This window comes from Leptidea sinapis, chromosome 19 (genome assembly GCF_905404315.1).
Source record: "Leptidea sinapis chromosome 19, ilLepSina1.1, whole genome shotgun sequence".
In the NCBI taxonomy this organism is placed as follows: Eukaryota; Metazoa; Arthropoda; class Insecta; order Lepidoptera; family Pieridae; genus Leptidea; species Leptidea sinapis.
In genome coordinates, this window is record NC_066283.1 from 6,143,532 (window position 1) to 6,169,501 (window position 25,970).

The following is a 25,970-nucleotide window of genomic DNA, read 5'->3' on the forward strand; positions in this document are numbered from 1 at the left end:
GTCGAGTTAGTAAGTCTTTTGTGGGGCGATGTATATGCTTTTACAACAAGATCCCAGAAAATGTTCAAAACAAGAATTGTTAAAAAACGTTTATGTAGTAAAGGTTACTATAACAGAAATGACTTTCCTAATGATTCCACAGATTGGGAATGGAGCGACCGCCCTCAGGCTATTAAATAATAAGTTTAATTTAATTTACTTTGTGAACATATTTTTTGATGGAAAAAAAACCACTGAGTTTGTTGCACCCATTCTTCTCAGGTCTGAGGTATTCTTTTTGGAATGGGTGGTAGTTTATGACTTTCAATAAGTGATGTAACATCCTATTTTGAATAAAAATATTTGAATTTGATATATCTATCTATGTAAAGGAATCTTTGAATACGATTTTCATCCGCTTTAAAATGTCGGACTGAATTCGAACTTTGTACACTTAGCAGGGAATGATGAAATTACAAGAATTTAAACAGTGTGTCCCACTTTTATTCGCTTGGTATTAAGAAGAATCATCTGTGTATGTGAAAAAGAATAAAAAAGCTTGAATGAAGCCGCCGAATATAAAATCACTCTAGGTGCACTTTTCCCTGTAATAATTCTTTAAGGTTATATTTGCCACATTACATTTATTCACATGTACTACGTAAATTGTTGAAATTTTCAACAATTAACTACTGTAGTCGACAATAATAATAAATTTTTAACTCGACATACTTCAATTTGTTTAAAATTGCTACATTCATACTTACTTTATACCATAGCCTGTGTCTACACCAGCGCCATTGTGGAAGCTTTTTGAACTGTTATTTACAACATAAGCTGGACTCTTTTTCAACGATTCTCCATGCCTCTACCCACCATACATATACCCACCAAACCACATAAATACCATATGTATGTCTTTTTCTATGTAACGGAATCTTTTGAAACTTTGCCCATTTTTTTTACCAGAGTCTTCAGGATAAGCGATTTTTTACCAAAATGGTGAATCCAATATGGCCGCTTTGCAAAAAAAAATATTTTACAAAAAAAATATAATCGAGTGTTGTCTTTCAACCCCATTTTTTTTTGACGTTTTCACAGCTGTCACAGTCTATTTAGAAATTTATATGATACAAGTGGGGTAACATAATATTATTCACAACAAAAGCAAATTGAGATCGTCCACTTTTTTGTAGTCGGTTAAAAACAGCTCAAATTTCGATGTTATCAGAATGAATACATTAATTTCTCACAACATGATTGTTACGCCTCACCGGTATGCAATAATTATGCCACTTTCAAGAAAATGACCACTTAATTACAGTGGGTTGCAATGACCCTGTGTAGACATACCAACTGTAATGTACACTTCAAATGAATTTATTAATATAACCCGCTAATAATGATGTCCTTAAATTAGTATCAGATATCATTAAATAAATAATAAAATATCTATTTTAATTTTTCTGAAAAGGATCTCTAAAGCAGTTTTTCAGTCTAAAAAAACTGAAGAATCATTAAGAGAAAAATTTAAAGAAATAAACATTTTGACTGTTGCTTCTCAATACATTTTTGATAATGTTTTGTATGTTCATAAGCACATTGAGGAATTTTCTAGAAACTGTGACATTCATAATGTTAACACGAGGAACAAACATAAACTTGTTATGCCTACTACGCGGTTGGGTCGAGTTAGTAAGTCTTTTGTTGGGCGATGTATATGCTTCTACAATATGATCCCAGAAAATGTACAAAACAATGTGTTACGAAATTTAAAAGAATTGTTAAAAAACGTTTGTGTGGGAAAGGTTATTATAGCATAAACGATTTTCTTAATTACACCACGGACTGGGATTAAAGCGAACACCCTCAGGCTCTTTAATTATTAATGTTTATTGTACGATATTACATTGTAATCCATATTTTATATAAAAAAAAAAGCCCGCTGAGTTTCTTGCGCCCATTCTTCTCAGGTCTGAGGCAGTCTCTTTTGAATGGGTGGTAGATTTTGACGTTCAATAAGTGATTATAAATCCTATTTTGAATAAAAATATTTGAATTTGAAATTAACAAAACTTAACTTTGCAGGGATAATTCTTTTATGCACTAGTGTGTAATATTATTATGCACGTGTGTGTTATAGTTCGGTTTATGGCCCTAAGAACGATGTAATTAGGCTCACTTTACGCGTTAGTGTGTTGCTAAAGCCATTTTCGAGATAAATTTAAGATATTTATTTACTAGAATGGCTTTTTTAATTTGTAAGATACTTAATTGAAGATAAGATACTTAATTGAAGATAATTCAGAGACAGATGTCTGCAGATTATCTGTCAGTTAGCTGACACGCTCCAAATATTCTATAATTATTGCACGCCTATCATTTTCTGATTCAAGTTAATTCTCCACACAGCGACTCTGCTATTTCACAGACAACACAATATTGAAGAAGGGTTAAAACATTGCCTTCTATTATTGTTGATTCAAGCCGTGATGATAAGAGTGGCGACCTCGCAATTTTCAAATGAGTCGGTCTATGTATCTTTAATATTATAAATCCGAAAGTTTGTGAGGATGTGTAGATGTTTGTTACTCCTTTACGCAAAAACTACTCATCGGATTTTGACGTAACTAACTAGTAGGCTGAATAGTAGCAGCCTAGCGAAACTCTAAATAAAAGTGATGCACTCGATTGTATGAAACGTGCAGTCATTGACAAATTGACAGATGACGGCTATAATCTTGTAAAAAAACGGATATAGCCGAAATCCACTATTTAAGCAACTGTTAGCTTTCAAACTTAGCCGGATTATACTTCGTGGCCAATCACAATACTGTAATTACTACTATTTCAAACTTATGTCAAATGCATGCACGTTTCATACTAAACTATATTTCAATTTTTACTCAGGCAGTTCCGCCTTTTATTACGTAGTATTTACATCCTCTTTGAATAGTTAGCTATGGTTAGACTCATCGACATTTAGTTACGATGTATCTCTTACACTATATATTTGATAAAAAACAATTAAATTCTCTACAGCTTTGGTCCTGTAACTTTTTGTAGTAGAACTATAAATAAAAAAGTTATACACGAAAATGTTTAGAAATTCGAGAAAAAAATTTAAAAAATATTATATTTTTCGATATAACTTTTTTTTTATCATTTAAGGAATAAATGATATCAGACCATTTTTGTAGATCGTCTTTTGAGGAACAACTTTATAAATTATGCAATATTATTAATAATTAATTATTGACTCTTTTCCACTCCATAACAGATTTTTACAATTATTGATTTTTAAAATAATTTTAAATCTGATGGCGGTTACCGAGAATACTGTTCAGGTAGAAAATACCCAAGTGACCATGAGGGATCAAAAGAACAGCTATCTGCTATTATTATTATTATTCCTAACCGCTCTTATTGTAAGAATAGCTAATAATATTGTGTTGAAGTTGTCGTTCAACTTATATATTTTAGTTGTGCTACATATTTTTAAGCTATTGCATAGCTTCTATCGCGGGCCTTGAGCGTGGGTACCGAATCCAGAAATTCCGTAACGAAAATTACCTAACACCCCTCACTAGATGTATATAGATATTTCGCCATCGTCGTTACAGTTACCGTGGAACAGCGGTTATCACGTATGCTTTTAGTGCCGAAGGTCATAGGTGCGAGCCTGGGGTACGGGTACCTACGTTTTGATTTTTTTTTTATATTTTTATCACGTTTTTTTAATTTTTATTATTATGACAAGCATTTTTATTTAGTTTCACCTGTCCCGTTGTCTGTCTGTAATCAAAGTAAAATTTTGTTATTATATCAGCAATAACTACAGATTTTGCTGTAGTTTAGTTCAGTGTTACTACTTAAGTAATAGTTGCAATAGCTCATTGATATGTGCGAAGTGTTGTCAACAATTTGATCGCCGCCATAATTTAACATGATGCAACTCAACGTAACGTTAAGTGTATGCAACTGTATAAGTCCGCACACCATACATTATGTTATTCAGGCCAAATATATAATTTGCTTAACTTGTAGAATGTATTTATCTTGTTACGATATATTTTACGATGTTATTAAGGAGTTTTCTAATAATGTTTATCTCTGCAACTTTATATTCGATATTTTAAAATATTTGTGTTATTGTCATACAAGTAATAAAAACGGTTATATTATTTCAAGGGTTTTTATACCCTGGTAACAACAAAAATTTTAATTTGTCGAAAATTAAACAACTTTTACTTTTCACATTCTAATAATATTATAATGGATATTAGGTACACTTTTGTGAATTATGTTTTATATTTACACTGTAAATTCAGAGTAAGAATTTTTTTTTTGTAGGCTACCCGGCAGATGGTACTATAAGAAGTACACATAGTTATTCTCTCTGTTTGTTTGTTACCTCGGGATTTGAATAGAATTTAGTTCGTTTACATTGGAAATGCGTTTTCACACATTCCGTAGCTAAATGGCAAAACTGGAACCCTTATGGATTCGTCATGTCTGTCTGTTTGTCTATCCGTCCGTATGTCACAGACACTTTTTTCCGAAACTATAAGAAATATGCTCTTGCAACTTGGTAAGTAGATGTATTCCATGAACCGCATTAAGATTTTCATATAAAAATAGAAAAAGAAATTTTGAGGGTTTCCCCATGCTTAGAACAGAAACACAATTTTTTTTTTCATCAAACCCAAACGAGTATGGTCTGCAAAAATGATATTAAGGTGTCTAATATAATTTTTTTCTAAACTAAATAGTTTGCGCGAGAGACACCTCCAAAGTGTCTCTCTCTTATTTTAGAAGTTGCAGAAGCTCCTATAACTTCTAAAATAAGAGAATGATAAGACTAAAATAGCCATGCAAACTTTCACCAAAAAATATGGGTCACTGGTTTGAACGAGATCTAGTTAGTAGTTTTTTTAATACGTTACCCTTCCCTTCATGGGCGAGTCCGACACGCACTTGGCCGCTTTTGTTGTCTGCTATACCTACCACATTATGAATGAACTTTCATAAGACATAATATTATATTTGTACGTACAACTTATGCATAATTTCGCTCCAGTTCTGTCTACATCTCTACTCTCTTCTGTCTTCATATTTGTTCGAAATAAATGGCACTTTCGCGACGATTGTCACATACACGAAAACACTTTATAAAGGGGTGTTCAGTGCCGGATTAGCCATATAGCAAGTATAGCAATTGCTACGGGCCCCGCGCAAAAGGGGGCCCTGCATGTCCCACTCATCTCTGCCTGAGCATAATTTGTAAAACTTTTCCTACTGAGACAGCCCACGTCAGACACTCGGTAACTGACTATTTCCAGTATATATATCAAGGGCTCATTGAAAGAATTTGCTAAGGGCCCCGCGTAAGCTTAATCAGTTACTGGGGTTGTTATATATGCCGATATCTGAAAATGATGAAAAAATAACGAATGTAGGTGCATTTGCAACGACCAGTGAAAGTAGAACATACTGCAGTGCGCAAGGATTTGTAATCAGCTTGTAATGATTATGACCACTTAACGATATTTTGTAACTGCTTCGAAGTTTGAATACAAGCACACAAACTAACAGGGAGTTAATTTTTTTATAAGAAAATGTAACGAGAAGACATACTCACCTAGGTGTAAGTGATACGCTCTGCCTATTAGAATACAGTGCTGCTTAATTTTCTTTATTGACCCCAAAATTCTGAGAGGCATAGCATTTACGCTCGTCACTTTGATGCATAAAGTCAAAGTCAAATAAACTATTCAATAAGGCTTGAATTAACATTAAATTATTGTCATTAAAAATATTTAGGTAATTTGAATTATTGAATATACTATATGTTCGGAAAGTAGAGCTTCTGAGAAGAACATACAAGAAACTCGACGCATGTAAAATCCAATAAATTAATCATGTTTAAATTTAAAAGCGCTTTAAGAAACAAATGTTTCAAAAAAAGTTATACCTTAAAAATTAACTGTATAAATATAAATTATTGTATATTGGATGTATTAACCTTTAGAGCTTAAATTCATTGATTTAACATGATTAGTAATCGCATCCAACAAATACAATGAATTATTAACTATAACAGGTCCTCCTGGCACCACAAGCAGCATCCGATTACGAGTTGACGCATGTACCAGCCATAGTTCCCTTCGCACATATTTGAGAGAAGGAGACGACTTAATTAGCCCAGTAATGCGGTTAACAAGATTAGACAATTAACAGACATAGATACGGCGCGACTAGTTTACTTTAATTATGTTCATAGTTTTATATCCTATGGTATATTACAATGGGGCAACGCTGCCGATATTAATACCATCTTTGTGCTCGAGAAGTGGGCTATTTATAACCTAGGTCCTTAAGAATCATTGAGAGCAAAATTTTAAGTAATAAACATTTTAACTGTTGCCTCTCAATATATTCTAGATAATGTTATGTACATACACAGGCACATAAGTGAACTGTCTAGAGACTGTGATAACCATAATGTTAACACCAGGAACAAACATAAACTTATTATGTCTAGAAAGTCTTTGGGGCGATGTATATGCATTCACAACAAGATCCCAGAAAGTGTTCAAAACAAATGTAGTACAAAATTTAAAAGAATTGTTAAAAACAGCGCTAGTGCAGGTATTGTGAGCGGTCAATGAACTGTCGTTTCTCTTGGTTGCAGGGCTCTGACCCCAGGGTAGCGACATGCCGAGGAAGGCTGCAGACCCGACGATGTCAACTCAACCAGGAAATCAACAAGGAGTTGAGACTTCGAGCTGGCGCCGAGAACTTGTTCAAGGTATGTTCATTAATAATATTTCTATAGTAATAAATAAGGAAACGAATGATACATGAGCATCAATACATCATGATCTGACGATTAAGTGGCATCAATGCATCACGATCTGACGAATAAGTGGCATCAATGCATCACGATCTGACGAATAAGTGGCATCAATGCATCATGGATCTGACGAATAAGTGGCATCAATGCATCATGATCTGACGAATAAGTTGCATCAATGCATCATGATCTGACGAACAAGTTGCATCGATGCATCATGAACTGACAAATAAGTGGCATCAATGCATCACAATCTGATGAATAAGTGGCATCAATGCATCATGGATCTGACGAATAAGTTGCCTCAATGCATCATGATGTGACGAACAATGAGTATCTAATATCGAGTGCCCTCACCCTTTACAAATCCAAACTGCTCTGGTACATACCTTAGACAGATACCTTCAGCCGTAAATAAGAAGGCAATACTAGTTTCTTGTAGAAAAAATAATTGTAGAACTCTTTTTTTTGTAAGCGAGTGAAAATTGTGTGAGTCTACTCAGATGGCCATAATGTTGTCTGCGACACGCTGTTCTTTATTCTGTTCACAGTTCTGACAAATAATATTTAATAGTACAAGTACGGAACACCCACTCCGCAAAATCCATTAAAGAAATAGGGACTCTTGCGGTCATACAATAAGGTGTAATTCAGATTACACAGCGCTACTAACCCACATTTTTATTCACCTAGAATTTCCCTCTCTTTGTTTGACTTTTACCTCTTCCTACCTTCGATACATACACGGGGAGTGTTCTGATAAAAGTATATCTGGCTCCATTTCTTCATCTTTCTTGGAGCATTGACTAACAGTAACTCTTCCATTTTTCTGAAATAAGATCTAATTTAGGCCGTTTTATATACTATTTCAATAAGCTAGCTGTGATTGGTCGGCTGCTGTGAAGATGCCAAATTTCTTTGTTCATTACTATTAAAGAGTAATATATAGTGTTATTAAATATAGTGTAAAGTCTATCTTGTTCGGTAATACCTTTTGTAATTATGGCTACGAACAGTTTTATTAGTATATTACGAAAAATGACCCGTTGCTATACTCTAAGATTAATATATATATTCTCTTATCGCCATTTCCAAAAATATATTGATGATTCTCAACAACTCACTTGATTCTCAAACAAACTGGGTTGTAGCGAATCAATTAGTCTGGTTATAGTGGAGCGGCATCGCGTTGGCAATTCGGCTCGCAATGTTGATTTACAAAAAAAATATTATTTTCTAATTGAGATTGTGAAATTACAATGTTCTGAATTTTACATTATAATTGCATTAGGTATGCTATTTATTTATCTGCAATTCCTAATGTCAACACTAGACGACCGTGATGCGGTGAAATGGCCTGCCTTTTCTGTGGCCAATTTGAAGTTTGCAAGGGTTATGAAATGACTGGTCTCAAAATGATGCGCAATCGCGATGCCGTTCAGTATTCGGTATGCCTTTATCAAACAATTTATGTTTTGTAACTCATTTTCTAAACTAGATTTAATTTCAAATAAAATTATGAAAATGAATCGATCAAATAATTAAAAAGTTATAAGGATTTAAATATTTGTGATTAGACAGAGATAGTCATAATATAATGTGACGTCACATCTTAGTTTTGCCATATATATATATATATTGTAATCATTCGTCTGATTTTAATTTAATTTTCAATGTACATCAATTTATTTTTATCTTCGTTTATAACAAATAGTAAAAATAATGAGTCAGATTCAAATTTGGATTCTGCTGGAACCTCCGCTCGCCTACTTTGTAACGGATAATCTGGTACCAAAAAATTAGAATCATGATTAGTTTCTTTTGTGATTAAATTGTTAGATCTGGAAGAGTCTTCTTTTACACAGATAAATAGGTTATCAAAGCAGCGCCTTCTTCTGCCGTGAAGACTGCAGAAGTACTTATTTTTTTATGGCAAAGGTGGAAAAACGAGTATACGGGTTACCTGCTGTTAAGTGATCACCGCCGCCCAGCTTATTCATGATTATTGAGACTCTACGTATGTGCATGTTTTAAGGCTTTTTTATATTTTATGCAATTGATAGACAGACGAGTCACTTGATAGAAGGTGACTCGGGCCATTACATCACCTTCTGGTATTTCAGATAAATATGCTTACCCCCAATATTTAAAGTCGTTTCTCTGTTGGTCAAGAGTATTAGCGACGTTGACCAATGACGTGACCAGCACTATAGAGTCATGTATGAAAATGAGGAACTTACTTTCAGGCTACGACGAACCGAAAGCTCCGGGAGACGGTCGCTCTAGAGCTCAGCTTCGTCAACTCGAACCTGCAACTTCTCAAGGAGCAGCTAGCTGAATTAAACTCCTCAGTGGAACTCTACCAGAACGACAGGTGAGCAATCCTAACTGCCTTATCTCTAACATTTTTTCAAAGTTTTTAGAATGTGGGACGTTTTCGACTTAAAGAGGTGCTGTAGAGTACGTGTGGAAGCAGTTTCCTTGCGCAGTGTTTCCAGGGATACATTATAGGCAGCTTCAAGTGAGGATGCCGTCCTAAAAGGTCGGCAACGCTCCTGTGATTCCTCTGGTGCTGTGGCTGACGGTGATCACTTAACATCGAACGACCCATGCAGTGTTTTGTTCTCCCCTTCCATTGGAAACAAAGTGGTACAATTTTAAATGAAGTGTTTTTGGTAACAGTGTCGCGAGTTAAATAGTTTTATCCCCATCTTAAAAAAATCGCAACACGATTAAATAATTATTTCCTTCTGATTAGGTACATGAGGAAGGGTCTTTCAAATCTAATCAATTGTCGACATTCTGGCTCCTTCTCATGTCCAAGTTACGTCAGTTGGTGCTGGGGTTGCCGAAGACAGCAAACGTAGCAAATATGTCGGTTTCAGTGAGTCCTTCAACCTTTTGCCATTTGATGTCGAGACACTTGGCCCGTGGGGCCTAGAGGCGCGGAGAATGTACAAAGTAGTATCTTCGCGCCTTAAGGCTACTGGAAACCCAAGCGCTGGCAGCTATTTCGTTCAACGAATCAGCCTATCTATCCAACGCGGAAATGCTGCCAGTATTCTTGGTACGCTTCCACGTTATGATATTTTTAATTTTATGTAGTCATAGTATTGTAAATATAGTCATAAAATTTGTATTGTTTGAAATGATTATAATTGTTGAGTGACATCTCAATCACTTAAAAAAAGTTGTTTACATTTGAGTGAATTTTTACATACAAGTCTTATTAATAGACAGTGTAAAGTTACTCCAAATTTAAAATAATTTATCCCTGTTATGTAATTCTGTAGTAACAAAGTCAAGATAAAGACAATAAGTATTAAACCTGGAATATCTTTACTTCGCGTTTATTATTAACAAAGACATTGTTTCATCAAACCATTCCCAAGTTAAGTCGCTGTTTCTTATAAAGAAATAAAATTATAATAAGAGTATAATTTATTGGGGCCCATAATTACGCTTCGATTGACATTAGCTCCTGTCATTATTTAAATTGTTGACTTCGAATCGTAATTGCGGTCGTCATTTTTGTTTTTATTTATCTGTGCTCACGTGAAGCGTTTTTTGCGCGCGCAAATTAACTGTATTATAGGATGCTACGGGTTATCAGGATCTAAGGATGCTTTTAAATTGTTATAACTGTGCCGTATAATAGGTTAGCTAGGGTTAAGGACTCATTCATAGGTCTTGGTATTCAATTTTACAATAAAATACCAGAGTATACTAGGCACTCACTGCGCACAAAATCAAGAAATATAATTTTTAAGGTTCATTGACAAAGACAGCTTACTATTTCTTTTTATGAAAATAAAGGAAGAGACGAGCAGGACGTTCAGCTGATGGTAATTAATACGCCCTGCCCATTATAATGCAGTGCCGCTCAGGATTATACAAAAACCTAAAAATTGTGAGCGGAATGTGAAGTCTCATTTACCCAGTAATCTCACTAGCTACAGCGCTCTTCAGACCGAAACATATAACTATAGTATAATAGTAGTTAATAATGCATGGTTCTTCGCAGGCCATTTAATATTAAGTAGGTTTAGTTGTTATATGATTTAAAATATGGGCTGGGAGTTTCTTATCACTTCTTTTCCCTATGTCAAAGCCCCTGAACTGATTTATTTATTTATTTAGGCACACAAACAAACTACAATAAATTTTGAATTAAATAATATAGTATACAATATATATATATATATGTGTATTCATATATCTGTATTGTAGTTCACTATTAGCGTGCACAGCATGCTTTTTAAAAAGGTAACAAAATATTAGTATCTGAATATAGCATAAACATAAAAACGAAAAATATTAAACTATACATAAACCATTTAAAATTATTACAATATTATATCTTCTTATATATAAAATTCTCATGTCGCAATGTTCGTTCCCGTACTCCTCCGAAACGGCTTGACCGATTCTCATGAAATTTTGTGAGCATATTGAGTAGGTCTGAGAATCGGCCAACATCTATTTTTCATACCCCTAAGTAATAAGGGTTGTTCACCCTTAAAAATTTTTTTTTTTTTGATTTTTGGACGAAATTTTTGTTTTTATTTTTTTATAATGTGGCATTAAAAAATACATACAACTTCAAATTTTCACCCATCTACGATCAACAGTTACTTTTGTATCGCGATTTTAATATCGACAATACAACGTTTACTGGGTCAGCTAGTATATTTATAATTTCAAATACTTATATTATTTTTTGACAATATTCTTGAATTCTGCCAAACTTTGACTAAATACTGACTGATGTAGCTTCATAAGGTTTACCAAGTGTTGTTGCAATATACCTATTATGTTATTGTCACTTATAAAACGTCATGAAGGTACATCGGCTCGTAAAGGGGCTTTGACAATGGGGAGAAGAACTGATAAGAAACTCCCAGCACATTTTTTAAATCATATAACAACTTAGCCTACTTAATATAAAATATATTTATGTTTTTATGTTGAGCAATTTTTTATGTAAGTACCTTCATTTTTTGTGATTGTTTACTCTGTTTGTTTTGCATGCTTAATTATAGTCGAATAAAGTAATATTATGTTGTATATTTATGTAAAATTCTCATGTAAGTGATTTTATGTTAAATCTTATGAGAATAAATGTCTTTAAACCGAATATAATATTATACAATTCGAGACAAGAACCATGCATCGTTATCCCCCACATAATCAACAATTATAGTTACAATCAGACTTTTTCACAATATACACGACACACACAGAGAAATTAATACTGCAGATTGTACATCTACAGTTTAATGTCTCTGCTCGCTCAAGGTCTGTGCTGGACACACTGACGTCTACTATATGCCACTGGACTGGCGGCTGTCAAAGTTCGTTTCTGCCGGGTTGATATTAGCCATTTTGGCGCTGTTAACCATATAGCGAGAGTCTGCGGTACTAAAACTAGTGATGACAATCTCAGCTGAACAAAATATCGATAGGAAAACTATTTACAAAAGTAAGTATTTTTTATTACGTTGATTCCGGAATTGTACATAACACGGAATACGACCGAAATTAATTCAAAATGCAAAAATATTTCAGAGTATTGTACGTTCCTTCGCAGCTATTTGTATTATACGTCAAAATTAGTTCTCTGGACGCTCGCGAGTGGCGCTACAAATAGGCACAAAAAAATTGCTCTCAAACATATGGAACAGCCCGTCCAGTGGTATTTATACAGGTCAGTGGCTGGACATGATTGTTGGATGTTTGTATCGGGTATTGTAAGTCAAAATTCGAAAATGCACCTATAATTAAATATAATTATTTTCACAGCAAAGAATGCGTCATGCCAATGATACCACTTGGCTTGAAGGAAACCAAAGAGATCGACTTCAGAGAGCCTTTCAAAGACTTCATCCTGGAGCACTACAGCGAGAATGCAGCCACTTATGAGGACCCCATCTCTGATTTTATGGATATGAGACAGGTATCAAACTATCTAACTATTATTTAATTACTTTAAATTTTTTTATTCACAGACTAAAAGTTATATATAATATAACAATTCTGGTCATAAATATTTTCACATCATTTGTTTTTATTTCATTTAGTTTCTTTTTTTTTTGCAAAATATATGCCCACTTTTGATTTATTCGACTACTTTTAGCATTAACTTTTTAAAAAGGATTTGATGCAACAAAATCAAAAAAAATTTTGTTTTCTGATATAAATAATTATTTTTTCAACAAGTGAGTAAAGTTATTTCTTGCTGTGGGTGCTGAGTAGTCTATTCAATTCTAGACTACTTCGCCAATTCGTGATTTAAAGGCATGAGACAAAAAAAAATTGCTCTCGTGTGAAACATACAACTTTTCACCTCGACTAGCGAGAAAAGTGTTAAAGGTTATAGAGAAACAATTAAGATAATAAATTTTTGTGACAATGAAATAATACGCTAGGCTCAAATGAGTTTCGGAACGCACCGGATCGCATTGTTTATTTTTTTAGCGCGGAGTAATTCCCGGATCTTGGTCACGTGGTGTTCGAAATCGAAATCTCTTTGCCTCACGCTCGTTTTTTTTAGTTTTCACGTAGTAATAGCGCCCTTTTCGTGCTGGAGAGGTGAAAAACACTTTTGTTTGGTAATTATAATTAATTGGTCGCAAGTGAATTTTGGAACCAACAAAGAAAACAGAATTTATGACAATAACACAAAATTTTGTTTTCGTCCATTTTATACCCAACAGTTATTTTAAGATGTGCTCTAGTTCATACACTGTACTTTTTATTATTTGGCAGTCGTATCCAGTAGGTACTTCATCCTTGTTCTAAAACGATAAATTGTAATAGTGTCTTAAATCAACGCACTTCAATAATCAAGGGATGGGGTAGATACAGAGAAGGGGTTAAGTGTAGTTTGACTGGGGGTATTTGCGCACTTAGCCTCATGATTGGGCCATTGTGCCTTTTCTCCAGATTTTCTTTTAATTTACTCGCATTCGTGTTTTTCAGGCGATGCGAACTCCAGTGCGGTCGACGGCGGGCGTGGCTCTTCTGTTCAAATACTACAACCAGCTGTACTACATAGAGAGACGGTTCTTCCCGCCGGACCGCTCGCTAGGAGTCTACTTTGAGTGGTTCGACTCCTTGACCGGTGAGAACCTCCACAATACGAGCCCCATGAGCCAAATAGTTATTACCCGTATGGCAAGCGTCCTGATGGAATGACCCTGGTGACTTGGGTACGGAGAAGGGCGCTGGTGTGGGATGCAACTTGCGTCGACACTCTGGCTCTTTTTTATGTCCAAGTTACTTCAGTTGGTGCTCAGGCTGCTGCTTCGACTGCCGAAGACAGCAAACGTCGCAAATATATTGGTCTCAGTGAGTCATTCATTTCTTGGTCCAGAGACGCGGAGAATGTACAAAGTACCATCTACGCCCCTCAATAGGGCTACTGGAAACCCAAGCGCTGCCAGCTATTTTGGTCAACGGATCAGCCTCGCTATCCAACGTGGAAATGCTGCCAGTAGTCTTGGTACACTTCCTCGTAAGGATAGTTTTAATTTGACAAAATCATTGTATTGTAATAATAAAGCCCCATACCTAAGTGGTCTTCTTATATGGGAATTAATGACAGAAGAAAGAAATACTGAGATACGATAGCAAATATATCGAGGTAGCTTCAATGGATCTATCTGTTCACAAACTTAATTGGCCTGGGACAGTTTATGGATTAAGTACCAAATGGGTCACATCACAGTAAGAGATCTCCGTCGCGGAAACAAAATCAGAGGAATCACAGAATCGTTGCCGGTTTTATGTTGGTTTTATTTATTTTTTGGTCTCAACCTCGAAAAACCGTGGTAGTAAATTCGACGTACAGAATTAAAGTATTTCTTAGTCTTTGTTTACAGTTTAATTGAACTTCGAACAAAATTCACTGTGACTCTGTGGCTTGACGCCTCACGCCACTCATACAGGTCTTCTGAATCGTATCTATACTAGAAGGTGCAACCAAAGAGAATTTAAACACTACGTTTAGGTGCAGAGACTACGATCTAAATTCAGATATGTATATATAGATATTCGTATCAAGTATAAATCTACAATCACTCATGAAAAATATGCCTCAAACCTGAGAAGGACGGGCGCAAACAATATCAGTGGTTTTTTTTTTATTAAATGAAATTGTATAAAATATTCATTTCATACAATTTTTTCTACAATACAATAAATAAAAGACTGGGAGAATTTTTGATCTTCGTGTGTATTTCGTGCGTAAACACCGTGCCCAATGAAAGACTGAGTAAATCGACTTCTTGATAATGTTATGTATGCACATAAGTGAATGTTCTAGAAACTGTGATAGTCAAGATGTTGATACAAAGAACCAACACAAGTATTGCTTCTACTTAGTTAAGTGAAGTTACTAAGTCTTCTTGAGCGATATACCTGTATGCTTTTACAACATGATCCAAGAAAACGTTCAAAAAAAATACATTTGGAATACATTCCAAATTTTTTTTTTAAAGCCGTTAAAACTATATGATATAGGTGTATATAACATAAATGATTTTCTTATTAATACCATACCAAAGATTGGGAATGGAGCAGGCTATTTGAGCTATAAATAAGATAGTAACGAAATTACATGAAAAAAAAAAAGAAAAAGCTCGCTGAGTTTCTTGCGTCCGTTTTTTTTAGGTATGACGCATATTTTTACCTAAATTTTTGAAGCTCAATTAGTGATATTTTGGATAAAAAAATTTGAATTTGAATTAAGCTGAGTAGTGGGCATAAAAATATATATGTGATTCTATTATTAACATAAAGATTTGCACAATTTTATATGATGCTTATGGGCACTTCCCATAGCATTATACTTTTTTCGTTAGGGTAAATAAGTATACCGCGATCAAGTAAATCTAGTGTAGTTAAGAATAAATCTATTATTCACTAAGAAATTACATTCATTCATTAATAAAGGCATAAAATGCACTTTATTTTCTATTTCCTAACTTGTGCCGGCGCGTCGTGCGAAGGTGGAATTCGGCGGCAGGAATCTGGTGAAACAGCTCTTCGGAACACGTGATAAATGCGGTAGAAGACACACGATTTCTTTTAATTTATATAATTGATATAAGAGGTGGCAAACGGGCGAGAGGTGAGCCAGCCGCCTGTGGACAGCCGCAACATCAGGTGTAAAGAGATGCGTTTCCGGCCTTTAAGTTGTTACCTGTTAAAAGGCATAAAAGGCATTTATTTTCTCAAAATTGATTCCTTTAGAATTATTTTTGATGTCATTTCTAATATACTAGACACTACTAGCTTCAGAAACAAATGGCGCTCTGAGAGTAAAGAAGCGGCGCAAGAAACTCTCCCAGCATTCTTTTTTTTGCGCTCTTTTTAATCAAATATACAATACCGTACTGTCTATTGTACCGTATTGCTATTGCTATAAAATAATCATAATCTAGTCGCAGGCTGTCGGATCATGTGGAGTAGTAGGATATACGACGGAGACTTTTTTTTTAAATAAAACATTTAAATTTATTTATAGATAATGCCTGAACAGTGGCTGGGTGTAACTTTATAATAAAAGTGTATACATTTACCCTTAAAGCTATTATGTATCTTAAATTAATGACAATTAATGTGATGTTGCAGGGGTTCCTTCATGTCAGAGAACTGTGGCGTTTGAGAAGGCGTGCGTGCTGTTCAACATAGCCGGGATATACACACAGATCGGTGCCAGACAGGTAAATCAATGTTCCACATGAGACTGCGAAGTATAGTTCGCACAACAAGCCTCACTTTCCGTGTATTGTATTGTATCCACGTTCTTGAAGCTTAAATCAATTCGTTTGGCGTTTTATAGACGATGAGCTAATCAATCAAATCAAATCAAAGCAAATAACTTTACTTATTTTGTTATAACAGCGAGAGAAATAACAGTTCTGTCATTAACCACTAACACTTCGAAAAAACTTGAGATTAATTGAAAAGTGGCACGGAACTGTCACACTTTTAAATAAACATTTACAGCTTCATCAAGACTTGCAACAATAAATAAAAGTTTAAAAAAACACGCTTTAAAAAGCGTGTTTTTTAGTTTTTTTATTGGTGCATGGTGTCAATAGTTATAAATATTTTATTGACAGATATGAGTAGAGTGATTATAATTTTGATAATATCTTAAAAAGCACCCCACGCTTTTTTTTAAATAAAATATTTTTTTTTATTCACACTATTATTAATTTATATTTATTGAAATTTTAAACACTATTCTTAATTTAAATTTATTAAAATTTATTTTCTATTTTTAGTTCGGTTTTCTATAAAAAGCGTGTTTTTTAGTTTTTTTAAACTATTATTTTTTTATCAAATTAGTGTAATGTCATCGGTCCTCGATAAATCTACAAAGTTTAAAGTTTAAAATCTACAAGCGCCCAAACAAGTCGGTTACAAACATACAGGTGAAGCTAATAAAAAGCGTATAAAAATACTCAAACGTCAAATACTCAATGACTTACATGAGCTATATAAAAAAAAAAAACTGGACAAGTGCGTCATTATTCGTCATAAACGTAACTATACAAAAATAATAAAAGAACACGGTTCACTCAATTCAAAATTAGGCCGTCGTTCCTTCCATAAAGACCCAGATTTTATGAATTAATTACAAATCTATAGATTTTATTTCTAAAGTTCTTTCAAAGTTCTAGGTCAACGAAAAATAATTCATTGGTTTCTACCTCTAGCAATCCACCCGCAGTTAGATCTGGCGGTTAACTTTATCTCATTCATTCGACATTTAATTCTTTTCGATTCTTTCTCTCATCCCCCATCTCCACCCTTGTTTTAGTTTTAATTAATAGATTGAATACTACTTGTGTTCCAGGAGCGCAAGACGTGCGCAGGTCTAGATGGAGCCGTGGACGCATTGCTCCGCGCGGCCGGCACCCTCCGCTACATCCACGAGAACTTCACCAACGCGCCCTCCGTCGACCTGGCTGCAGACACGCTGCTAGTTCTTGGCGCGCTCATGACCGTACGTACTCCTCTCCATCCCATCCTGCACAATTCAAAAGCCGCTCTCTAATATGAAATTATATTCTCTCAATATCAAGTTTATATTTCATTTTCTTATTCTAATACATAAATAATTCTAATATCCTAAACTAAACGATACAGCGCTCTCACTCTGCACATATATCTTCATAGAAGTATTGCTGTTATTTCTTGTCTGGTTGTTTAGCCAAAGCTTTCACATTCTTATTAAAGTTCTCGATTGATTTTGAGTTAAATCAAAGCTTTTTTTATGGAATAGGAGGATAAACGAGCGTACCTGGTATTAAGTGTACACGCGCCGCCCACATTCTCTTGCTACACCAGTGAAATCACAGGGGCGTTGCCGGCCTTTAAAGCTGGTAAAACTTACAAAGTATGACTAGAATGTCAATATCAAATTCAATGCATTCCTATTAACACTGATTCTTAACTAACATTAAAGTTTCTTCTTTTTGTATTTTAGTCGCAGGCTCGCGAGTGTCTATTCGAGAAGTTACAATTACAAGCGAGAGAGGCTTGCAGCGGTCGAGACAGAGAGCTCAGGGACGATCTAGATATGTGCTTGGACCTGGCGCAGGAAAGTGCTCAGCTGGCCCATACGTATCAGCAGTTGTACGACAAGGTGGGTACACCCCAGGGAGGTTGAGTAGGACCCCTATTTCTAATAATTTACGATCTGTTAAGTTTTTTACACCAGTTATTTATGAAACAGCATGAGGTTTCACTAAAGGTGATATTATTAATTATTATCACTGATATTAATAATACCATAGGAGCATAATATTATTTTATTCTACAAATAAATATTTGAATTTCTTGCACCCGTTCTTATGGGCTTTGAGGCATATCTCGATTGGCTAATAGATTCAGACTTTCAATAATTAATGATGATTGAAGACAATTTTAAATAAAAATCATATAATTTGGATTGAATTAAAGTGACCAACGCCTTAGCGAAATCTGTTTAACAGTATAACCTTTTCGTTTAAATAAAATACTATTGAGTAGGATTAAAAAGCGTGTTGTTATAGCTGTATTACTACATTATTTATTGCTGAAATAAAATATTCTTCATGTATGCCTTGCAAATATGTACCTTTAATAAACGAATCATCCGCCTCCGATCAGCAGCACAGTTAACATTTTCTGGAGTTGTAACAGTAATTTTTGGAGATAATCATTGACGAGCTATATAAACTAAGGTGGATATAATTACAAAAAATAAAACTGAAAACAAAATTTTATGAACGACGCGGGACTCAAACCCGCGTCCTGTAAATGAAGCCACAACCTGAGAGTTGAACAAAGCATACGAGATATTATCAACGATAGGTCACTCGAACGGTTGGCTCCGTTGGAAAGAGTGCTCGCACGGAACGCATGAGGTCGCGGGTTCGAGTCCCGCATCATTCATAAAATTTTGTTTTCAGTTTTATTTGAGTAATTAAGCCCAGAAAGTGCGGGTTATCACTTTAAAAATATAACAAATTGTTAAGGTGGATATGCCAACTCCGCTCTGCAAATATCATTTGCAGTATAGTAAATGTTGTTTTATCTAATAGGACATGATAAGTGATCATTACAAGCAGCACCGAAACTGTAACCACAAGAGCATTTAATAGCTACAGTACGTTTTGCCATATTTTATGTCAGTCTCATTGAAAATATCTTTTATTGTCAGATGCAAACAGAAGGTGTATTCAACTACGTGCCATATTCGTGGGTGTCGCTGGTGCATGTGAAGACAGAGTTCTACAAGGCATTAGCACACCAGTACTGCGCCACTGGGCTCCTGCACGCGACTGTACCTCAGCACGCGCGCGATCGTCTCTCTGCCTTGTATTCAAATGACCGCGACTGTACACTAAATGGTAAGTCTATTGGTGAATTAACGACTGAGGTAACTGCTTTGATATTTGTTTAAGGTTGAGATAAGAATAACTAACGACAAATACCCGTTTTTTATTTTTACCTATAAAACATTTTGTGCAAGGTGATGCAACGAAAATACTCGAAAGTTTCGATATACTTGAGTGAGATAAACAGTTAAGAAATTATAAAAAAGCTATAGAGTTATGAGTACTGTAGGTACCTCTCTACACTGTACATAAACAATTATGTGAACAATGTATTAACAAGTAAAATCATTTTTAAGAAAGAACTATAAAGCCTTACATTTTATAACCAGTAAAACCAAACAAGCGGTGATGACATGATCGAATCTGATGAAGGTTAAGGAAAAACATTTGAAGCATCAAAATGTGGACAGCTTTTTACTTGATTATCTTTATTTGATCAGAAAACTGCACTCATTAAAAAAACAACAATTAGACTTGCACAATAAACACAATCTCCTATTAAAAGGTCGTCCATAAATGTCTGAGCGGCGTTGTATATATGTACATCTGCATTAACTTATACAGATAACATTATTTATTTTTATTATTATATATTACTAGCTGACCCAGCAAACGTTGTATTGCCGATATTAAAATCGCGATACAAAAGTAACTGTTGATCGTAGATGGGTGAAAATTTGAAGTTGTATCAATTTTTTTATGCTTTTTACTCATAATCAAACAAATAAAAAAAATGTCAAAAAATTAAAAAAAAATTCGTGTGGACCACCGTCAACATTTAGGGGTATGAAAAATAGATGTTGGCCGATTCTCAGACCTACTTAATATGCTCACAAAATTTCACGAGAATCGGTCAAGCCGTTTCGGAGGAGTACGGGAACGAACATTGTGACACGAGAATTTTATATATAAGATTATTATTATTTCGTGGCAGTAATGTTTAAAGTCTATTGTATACGCCTATAGACGCTTGGAAGCAAACACGGGATCAGAACATTTTGTTTTAGCAATCTAAATTTAACTATATAGCAAATTGATTTAAAAGGTCTAATAAGTTACATAATTTTTTTTTATTTAAAAGGGCACTTATATGAAATATGACACTTCATCCATTTTAAGTTTGGATATGCTGTTCACTTGATTTGGACATTTTTTCACTGAACCCTGTTATTGCGTGGCGTTGTTATTCAATGCGCGGTCGTAACACAACTGACGAAATGAGTAGGCAAAGTTTTGCATTAGAAAATTTTTAAGCGCTTGATTGTTGTGCGTCATTGCAATTAGAATTAATATTATCGAATTACTGAGTGAAAGCAAATATGTAAGTACAAATTTTTCACTTGTCTTTGCAACGTCGCAGGTGTATCACCTACGTCGAAGTACGAGGAGGAGTTTGACCACCTGGCTCTGGGCAGGGCTCACCTTCTCGAGTCACTGGCGCTGTACGAAGAGGCGCTCAGGTTACAGAGAATGTGCCGGTAAGAATACATTAAAAATATTTCTATGACTGTCGGATGCTGGGTCACTGGTCGCTTCGAACTCGTCGACACTAGCCATGCCAGGAACTCTATTAAACAAAGATGAAAGAGAGATCTAGAAGCTTTCGTTTATATACAGCTGAGTTCCCTCATATCTGTTAAAATTATTAGCATCTCTTTCGTTTTGTCGAAGGACACATGGGGCATCGTCCCGGTAACACCGCACAAGTAAGCTCATTTCCTTTTCTTTAAAACTGCAATGTGGAGGACCACCACACATCCAGATGGTGGGGATGATATCCTAATTTGTGGCGTGGCGTGCGAACGTGGAATTCAGCGGCAGGAATCAGGTCAAACAACTCTTCGAAACACTCCCCGTGATAAATGCGGGAGAAGACACACAATGAAGCGCTATCTCACCAGATCCAGACGTTCACAGAGCAGTGGGTCCCTGAGAATTCAGGCTGCTCTGCGTTGCACGCGATCAAATGATTCTATGCTGGTATGGGCTAGAGGTATTTATTTCACGGCAACACCTTTTGCAGCCAAGCAGTAAATGCGAGTAGTAAACATTATATATGTTCCGGTTAGAAGGGCGCCGTAGCTAGTATATTTAATGGGCTACTGAAACTTAACAACTTCGGCCATACAATTAAACTTGCTATAAAATTATACCTGAGAATAACCCAAGAATATGCTAAATTTCGACTATTTCACTGACAATAACTGTTAATACAATGATAATTTTGAAGTTTTCCGATTGTCAAGCAGCCTTGCAAATAAACGCGGGAAATGTTACGTCCGAATAAGCCAATCATAAGCAAAATGTCTATTTGTAAACATTTTGTATATACTTTGTTTATGCTTAGTTATAACTTTATGCCAATTTTATTTGTAAGGCCGCTTATGTTTCAAAATGACAAGGCAATTTTATGCCGACCAGTAGCCATATCCTCGTAACGCAAACTGACGGTTCAGTACCGATTGTGATGAAGTTAGGTTAATTAGGGAAATAGTTTGATGCGTATTCTCGTAACAATAATATCGAACGTCAATTGATGGGAGATGCGCATTCTGCAAAATTTGACGTTGGATTGAGTTCTCGACTTCATATGATAGAACATAGATAACCCTTCTTATTAGAAGAAGTAGAAGAAATATTTTAGATTTGATAGAACTATATTGGCAGCACAACGAGCTTGTACAAATGTCGTATTAGTCCATAGTCCGTACGTTCATTTAACGTTCTAGGGAATGATAAGAGAATACGGATCTAGAGCATAAAGTCAATAGGATCGGAACTCTTTTTAAATGACGTAAATAGCGCCTCACAAGTTTGGGTTTTTGAAGAACCATAATCAACCCTGCACTGTAATGTGCAGGACTGTCACTGACCCTCAGGTAAACGTAGGGGTCGTCTCCTCACATTTCTCATAAAAAAAGTGTTTGTACTTGTAAGGCACGCAAGAATTATTGTTATCTTTGGCGTAATAAAACAAACATCCTTAAAAGGTAATTATTATACAAATAAATCTTTTAATACATACATACGTTTATAATTATAAAAACCTACTAGATAGCCGTTCGTACAAGATTCCAACACCAATAATAAATACAACATTTGCAAGTAGATTTAGCCCATTCTTATATACATATATATACAACAAGGTAAATTTAAAATGTTCTATTAAACCCACACACACACACACACACACACACACACACACACACACACACACACACACACACACACACACATACACACACACCCAGTGACACACACACACATATACAGAGTGCACTTTTTGACCTTTCGGTTCATATTGTTAACCTTAGGATGTAAATTGGTTGCCTACAGGACAGGCTACGCCTAGTGTAGGGACCAAATATAATTTAATATTATGTGATAAAGTGTCTGTATATAATAAATAAATAATAAATAAAATAAATACTGTTAAAGTTAATGAACAACATCAATATTTTACGTACCTAATAAAATAATATTTAACTATTGTTGGTTATTTAAAAAAATATTATTATAACGCAAAATTTAGTCTGAAGTATGATACAAATGGTCTAATTGACCAGTTAACGTCAGGGTGTCGAATTTGCGTGACGGTGTGCGCGCGCATCCTAAAAATTCACTCTGGATAATTTTTCCCTGACGCTTGAAAACAAGTATAACTTTAAAAAACAATAATAAATTGTGTGCTGCCGAAACAACCTTGTTATAGTAAACTACTATGAAATTTTAGGTGTAAAATATGTATCTGTGTTGTAGTGAACTTCGCGGTAAGGAAGCGCTGTCCCGGGTAGTGACGTCACAGCGCGAGCGAGCGTCACGAGAGCGAACGAGCTTGCGCGACGAGCCCGAGTTCGCCGAGCTGCTTGACGCGCCCGCAATACTGCGTGAGTTGCGCCCATTAATTGACTATCCATCTTTCACAGAATACTAATTGTTGTCAGTACAAGTGTTTGTTGGCTGGAGTTTGTGTATAATGATTTACATAGTATAGTTATAATTACAATACTTAATTTTAATTACTAGTGGGCCTCCTTTATACAGGATGCCGGCTAGCTTATGGGTACCACAACGGCGCCTATTTCTTCCGTGAAGCAGTAATGTGTAAACATTATTGTGTTTCGGTCTGAAGGGTGCTGTAGCTAGTGAAATTACTGGGCAAATGAGACTTAGTATCTTATGTCACAAGATGACGGGCGCAATTGTGGTGCCGCTCAAATTTTTTTGAATTCTGAGCGGCACTGCATTCTAATGGGCAGGGCGTATCAATTACCATCAGTTGAACGCCCTGTTAGTCTCGTAGCCCTGCTATTTTATAAATAATGTATTGTCGTACCTTAATTTGTTCATAGACAATTAATTACATAGAATTTTTACCTTTGAGAGAGAAAAGCCTGAAAATGGATTCCGTTGACGATTAAACAGATTGATTGACGACCTCCTACGAAACCTCTGCCTAATAGACGCGTAGGCAGAGTTTAGCTTCAGACAATATGTGAGCGTGATTGTGATTTTAGTTGTTTATGGTACGTCAAATGAGTGAAGTATGTATTAAATAGAAAATTTCAATTTGGCAAAAGACAATTTCACCGGTGGTTTGGGTGATAGTCTGAGGAGTTACCGCACGGAATGTAAACGTACGAGCCGTCCTCGAAAATGACTAGCCTACTTCTGAATCTGACCCATAACCTGTTCTGGGAGAGCTTCTTAAGATGTTGGTCTCATCGATCGTAAGGAAACCACCATCAGGAGGATTATAGGTGAGTCCACATCCCATATATGTGTCACCCTTTGAGATAGACCCAAGTACTACAACACGAAATCAACACCTGGGACGATGATATCAATGAGAAATTATTATTATTATTAATACTTTTCAGCTTCATCAAAGTTCCAACTGGCACTGACTCCACCAGACTTCGCCCAACACAGAGTTGAGGACCTTTTCAAGTCCCTCGGACCAATCGCGATTTTTTCTGCCAAGCGGCACTGGAGTGCACCTAGGCTCGTACAGCTTCAGAAGCAGACTGAATTTCGAAGAGAATCCAAGCGAAGCGAGAAGCGAGACCGCTCAGAAGACAACAGCACCTATTACAACCAGACCCGCGATGATAAGTATATCGATCGAGTGACGAAACAAAATGGCGTCTATATCAGCAGTTTTGACTTGGATTACCATCCCAAACTGCTGGAGGATAAGTTGGCGAATAGCGCGCGTAGGCAAAGGAGGAGGGAGTTACGGCGCGTGGCCAGCGAAGCGACCGTGGGGGGCGACGGTTTCGGGTTCTCCGTAAGGGGGGATGCGCCCGTTATGGTGGCGGGGATCGAACCCAACTCACTCGCTGATGTAAGTTTTCAATTTTAAGTAACGATCTAACATATAATATAGTAAAAGAGTTCCTTCTAAAAACTATACCCTACCGACTCACTTACCTTGAACCATCGTTGGGACCCAGTATTCTATAAACGGCTGTACAGGTCGGTGTTTCATAGAGACGTCGCTTTACTGTTTCTTCTACCCTATTGATCATCGCGAGTGCTCTGAATTTCTGTTTCGACTGATCCGTACCACTGAAATCGACCATCGTATCCCACGCCTCAAACTAAATTATCATCCTCACCATATGGATTTTTGCGTCTCTCTAGGAAACAATCTTCACCCACTTGCACCAATCTTATTTCATGCATCCAATCCAATTATTGGATTTCCAATTTTGCTTCCCAGTACAAACAAATAGTGGAATCAGTTTCCATGTGCTAAGTATGACATAGATTCCTTCAAAACTCTTGTCGACGACGATCTTCTAGCCTCTGGTGTTGCAAAGGAACATGAGCGGCGGTGATAATTTACCATCATTTTACCTATAAGCTTGTATATTCTTCTGTACCATAAAAAACTTAATTTCAAAGCTCCCGTGTCCTCTGGTGAGTAATAAAATCCGCGTTAGTAATTATATGAATTAATCGTCTCACTAGATCGGCGGAATGCGCGAGGGCGACTTTATCATCTCCATAAACGACGTGGACGTCAAGTGGAGCTCGCACGAGGAGGTGGTGCAGTTGATCCAGGGTGCCGGAGACTCTCTAACCCTGCGCCTGGCAACCCCAATGGACAAGAGCTCCACAAAGGTATACACTTTGACGGAACATTATTTTCTTTCAGTTTCTGGTGTGCTACAAGAAGAACTGTTTTTCAAGAACCATTTTCTTTTGAGCCCATGGAAGGGTACGTCGTC

General features: G+C 35.8%; 1 protein-coding gene across 2 annotated transcripts in view; it reads left to right on the plus strand.

Annotated features, from left to right (window-relative positions):
- The window catches only part of LOC126969977 (rhophilin-2), a 135,413-nt gene that overhangs the window by 105,039 nt on the left and 4,404 nt on the right, over positions 1-25,970 (plus strand). For both annotated transcript variants that reach the window (XM_050815624.1, XM_050815625.1), the window contains exons 3-14: positions 6,674-6,790; positions 9,082-9,209; positions 12,638-12,791; positions 13,817-13,958; positions 16,472-16,563; positions 17,706-17,855; positions 18,339-18,497; positions 19,557-19,746; positions 21,095-21,212; positions 23,494-23,621; positions 24,615-25,081; positions 25,711-25,863. In XM_050815624.1, coding sequence (XP_050671581.1) covers positions 6,674-6,790; positions 9,082-9,209; positions 12,638-12,791; positions 13,817-13,958; positions 16,472-16,563; positions 17,706-17,855; positions 18,339-18,497; positions 19,557-19,746; positions 21,095-21,212; positions 23,494-23,621; positions 24,615-25,081; positions 25,711-25,863 — 1,998 coding nt within the window. The remainder of the gene's footprint in view (positions 1-6,673; positions 6,791-9,081; positions 9,210-12,637; positions 12,792-13,816; positions 13,959-16,471; positions 16,564-17,705; positions 17,856-18,338; positions 18,498-19,556; positions 19,747-21,094; positions 21,213-23,493; positions 23,622-24,614; positions 25,082-25,710; positions 25,864-25,970) is intronic.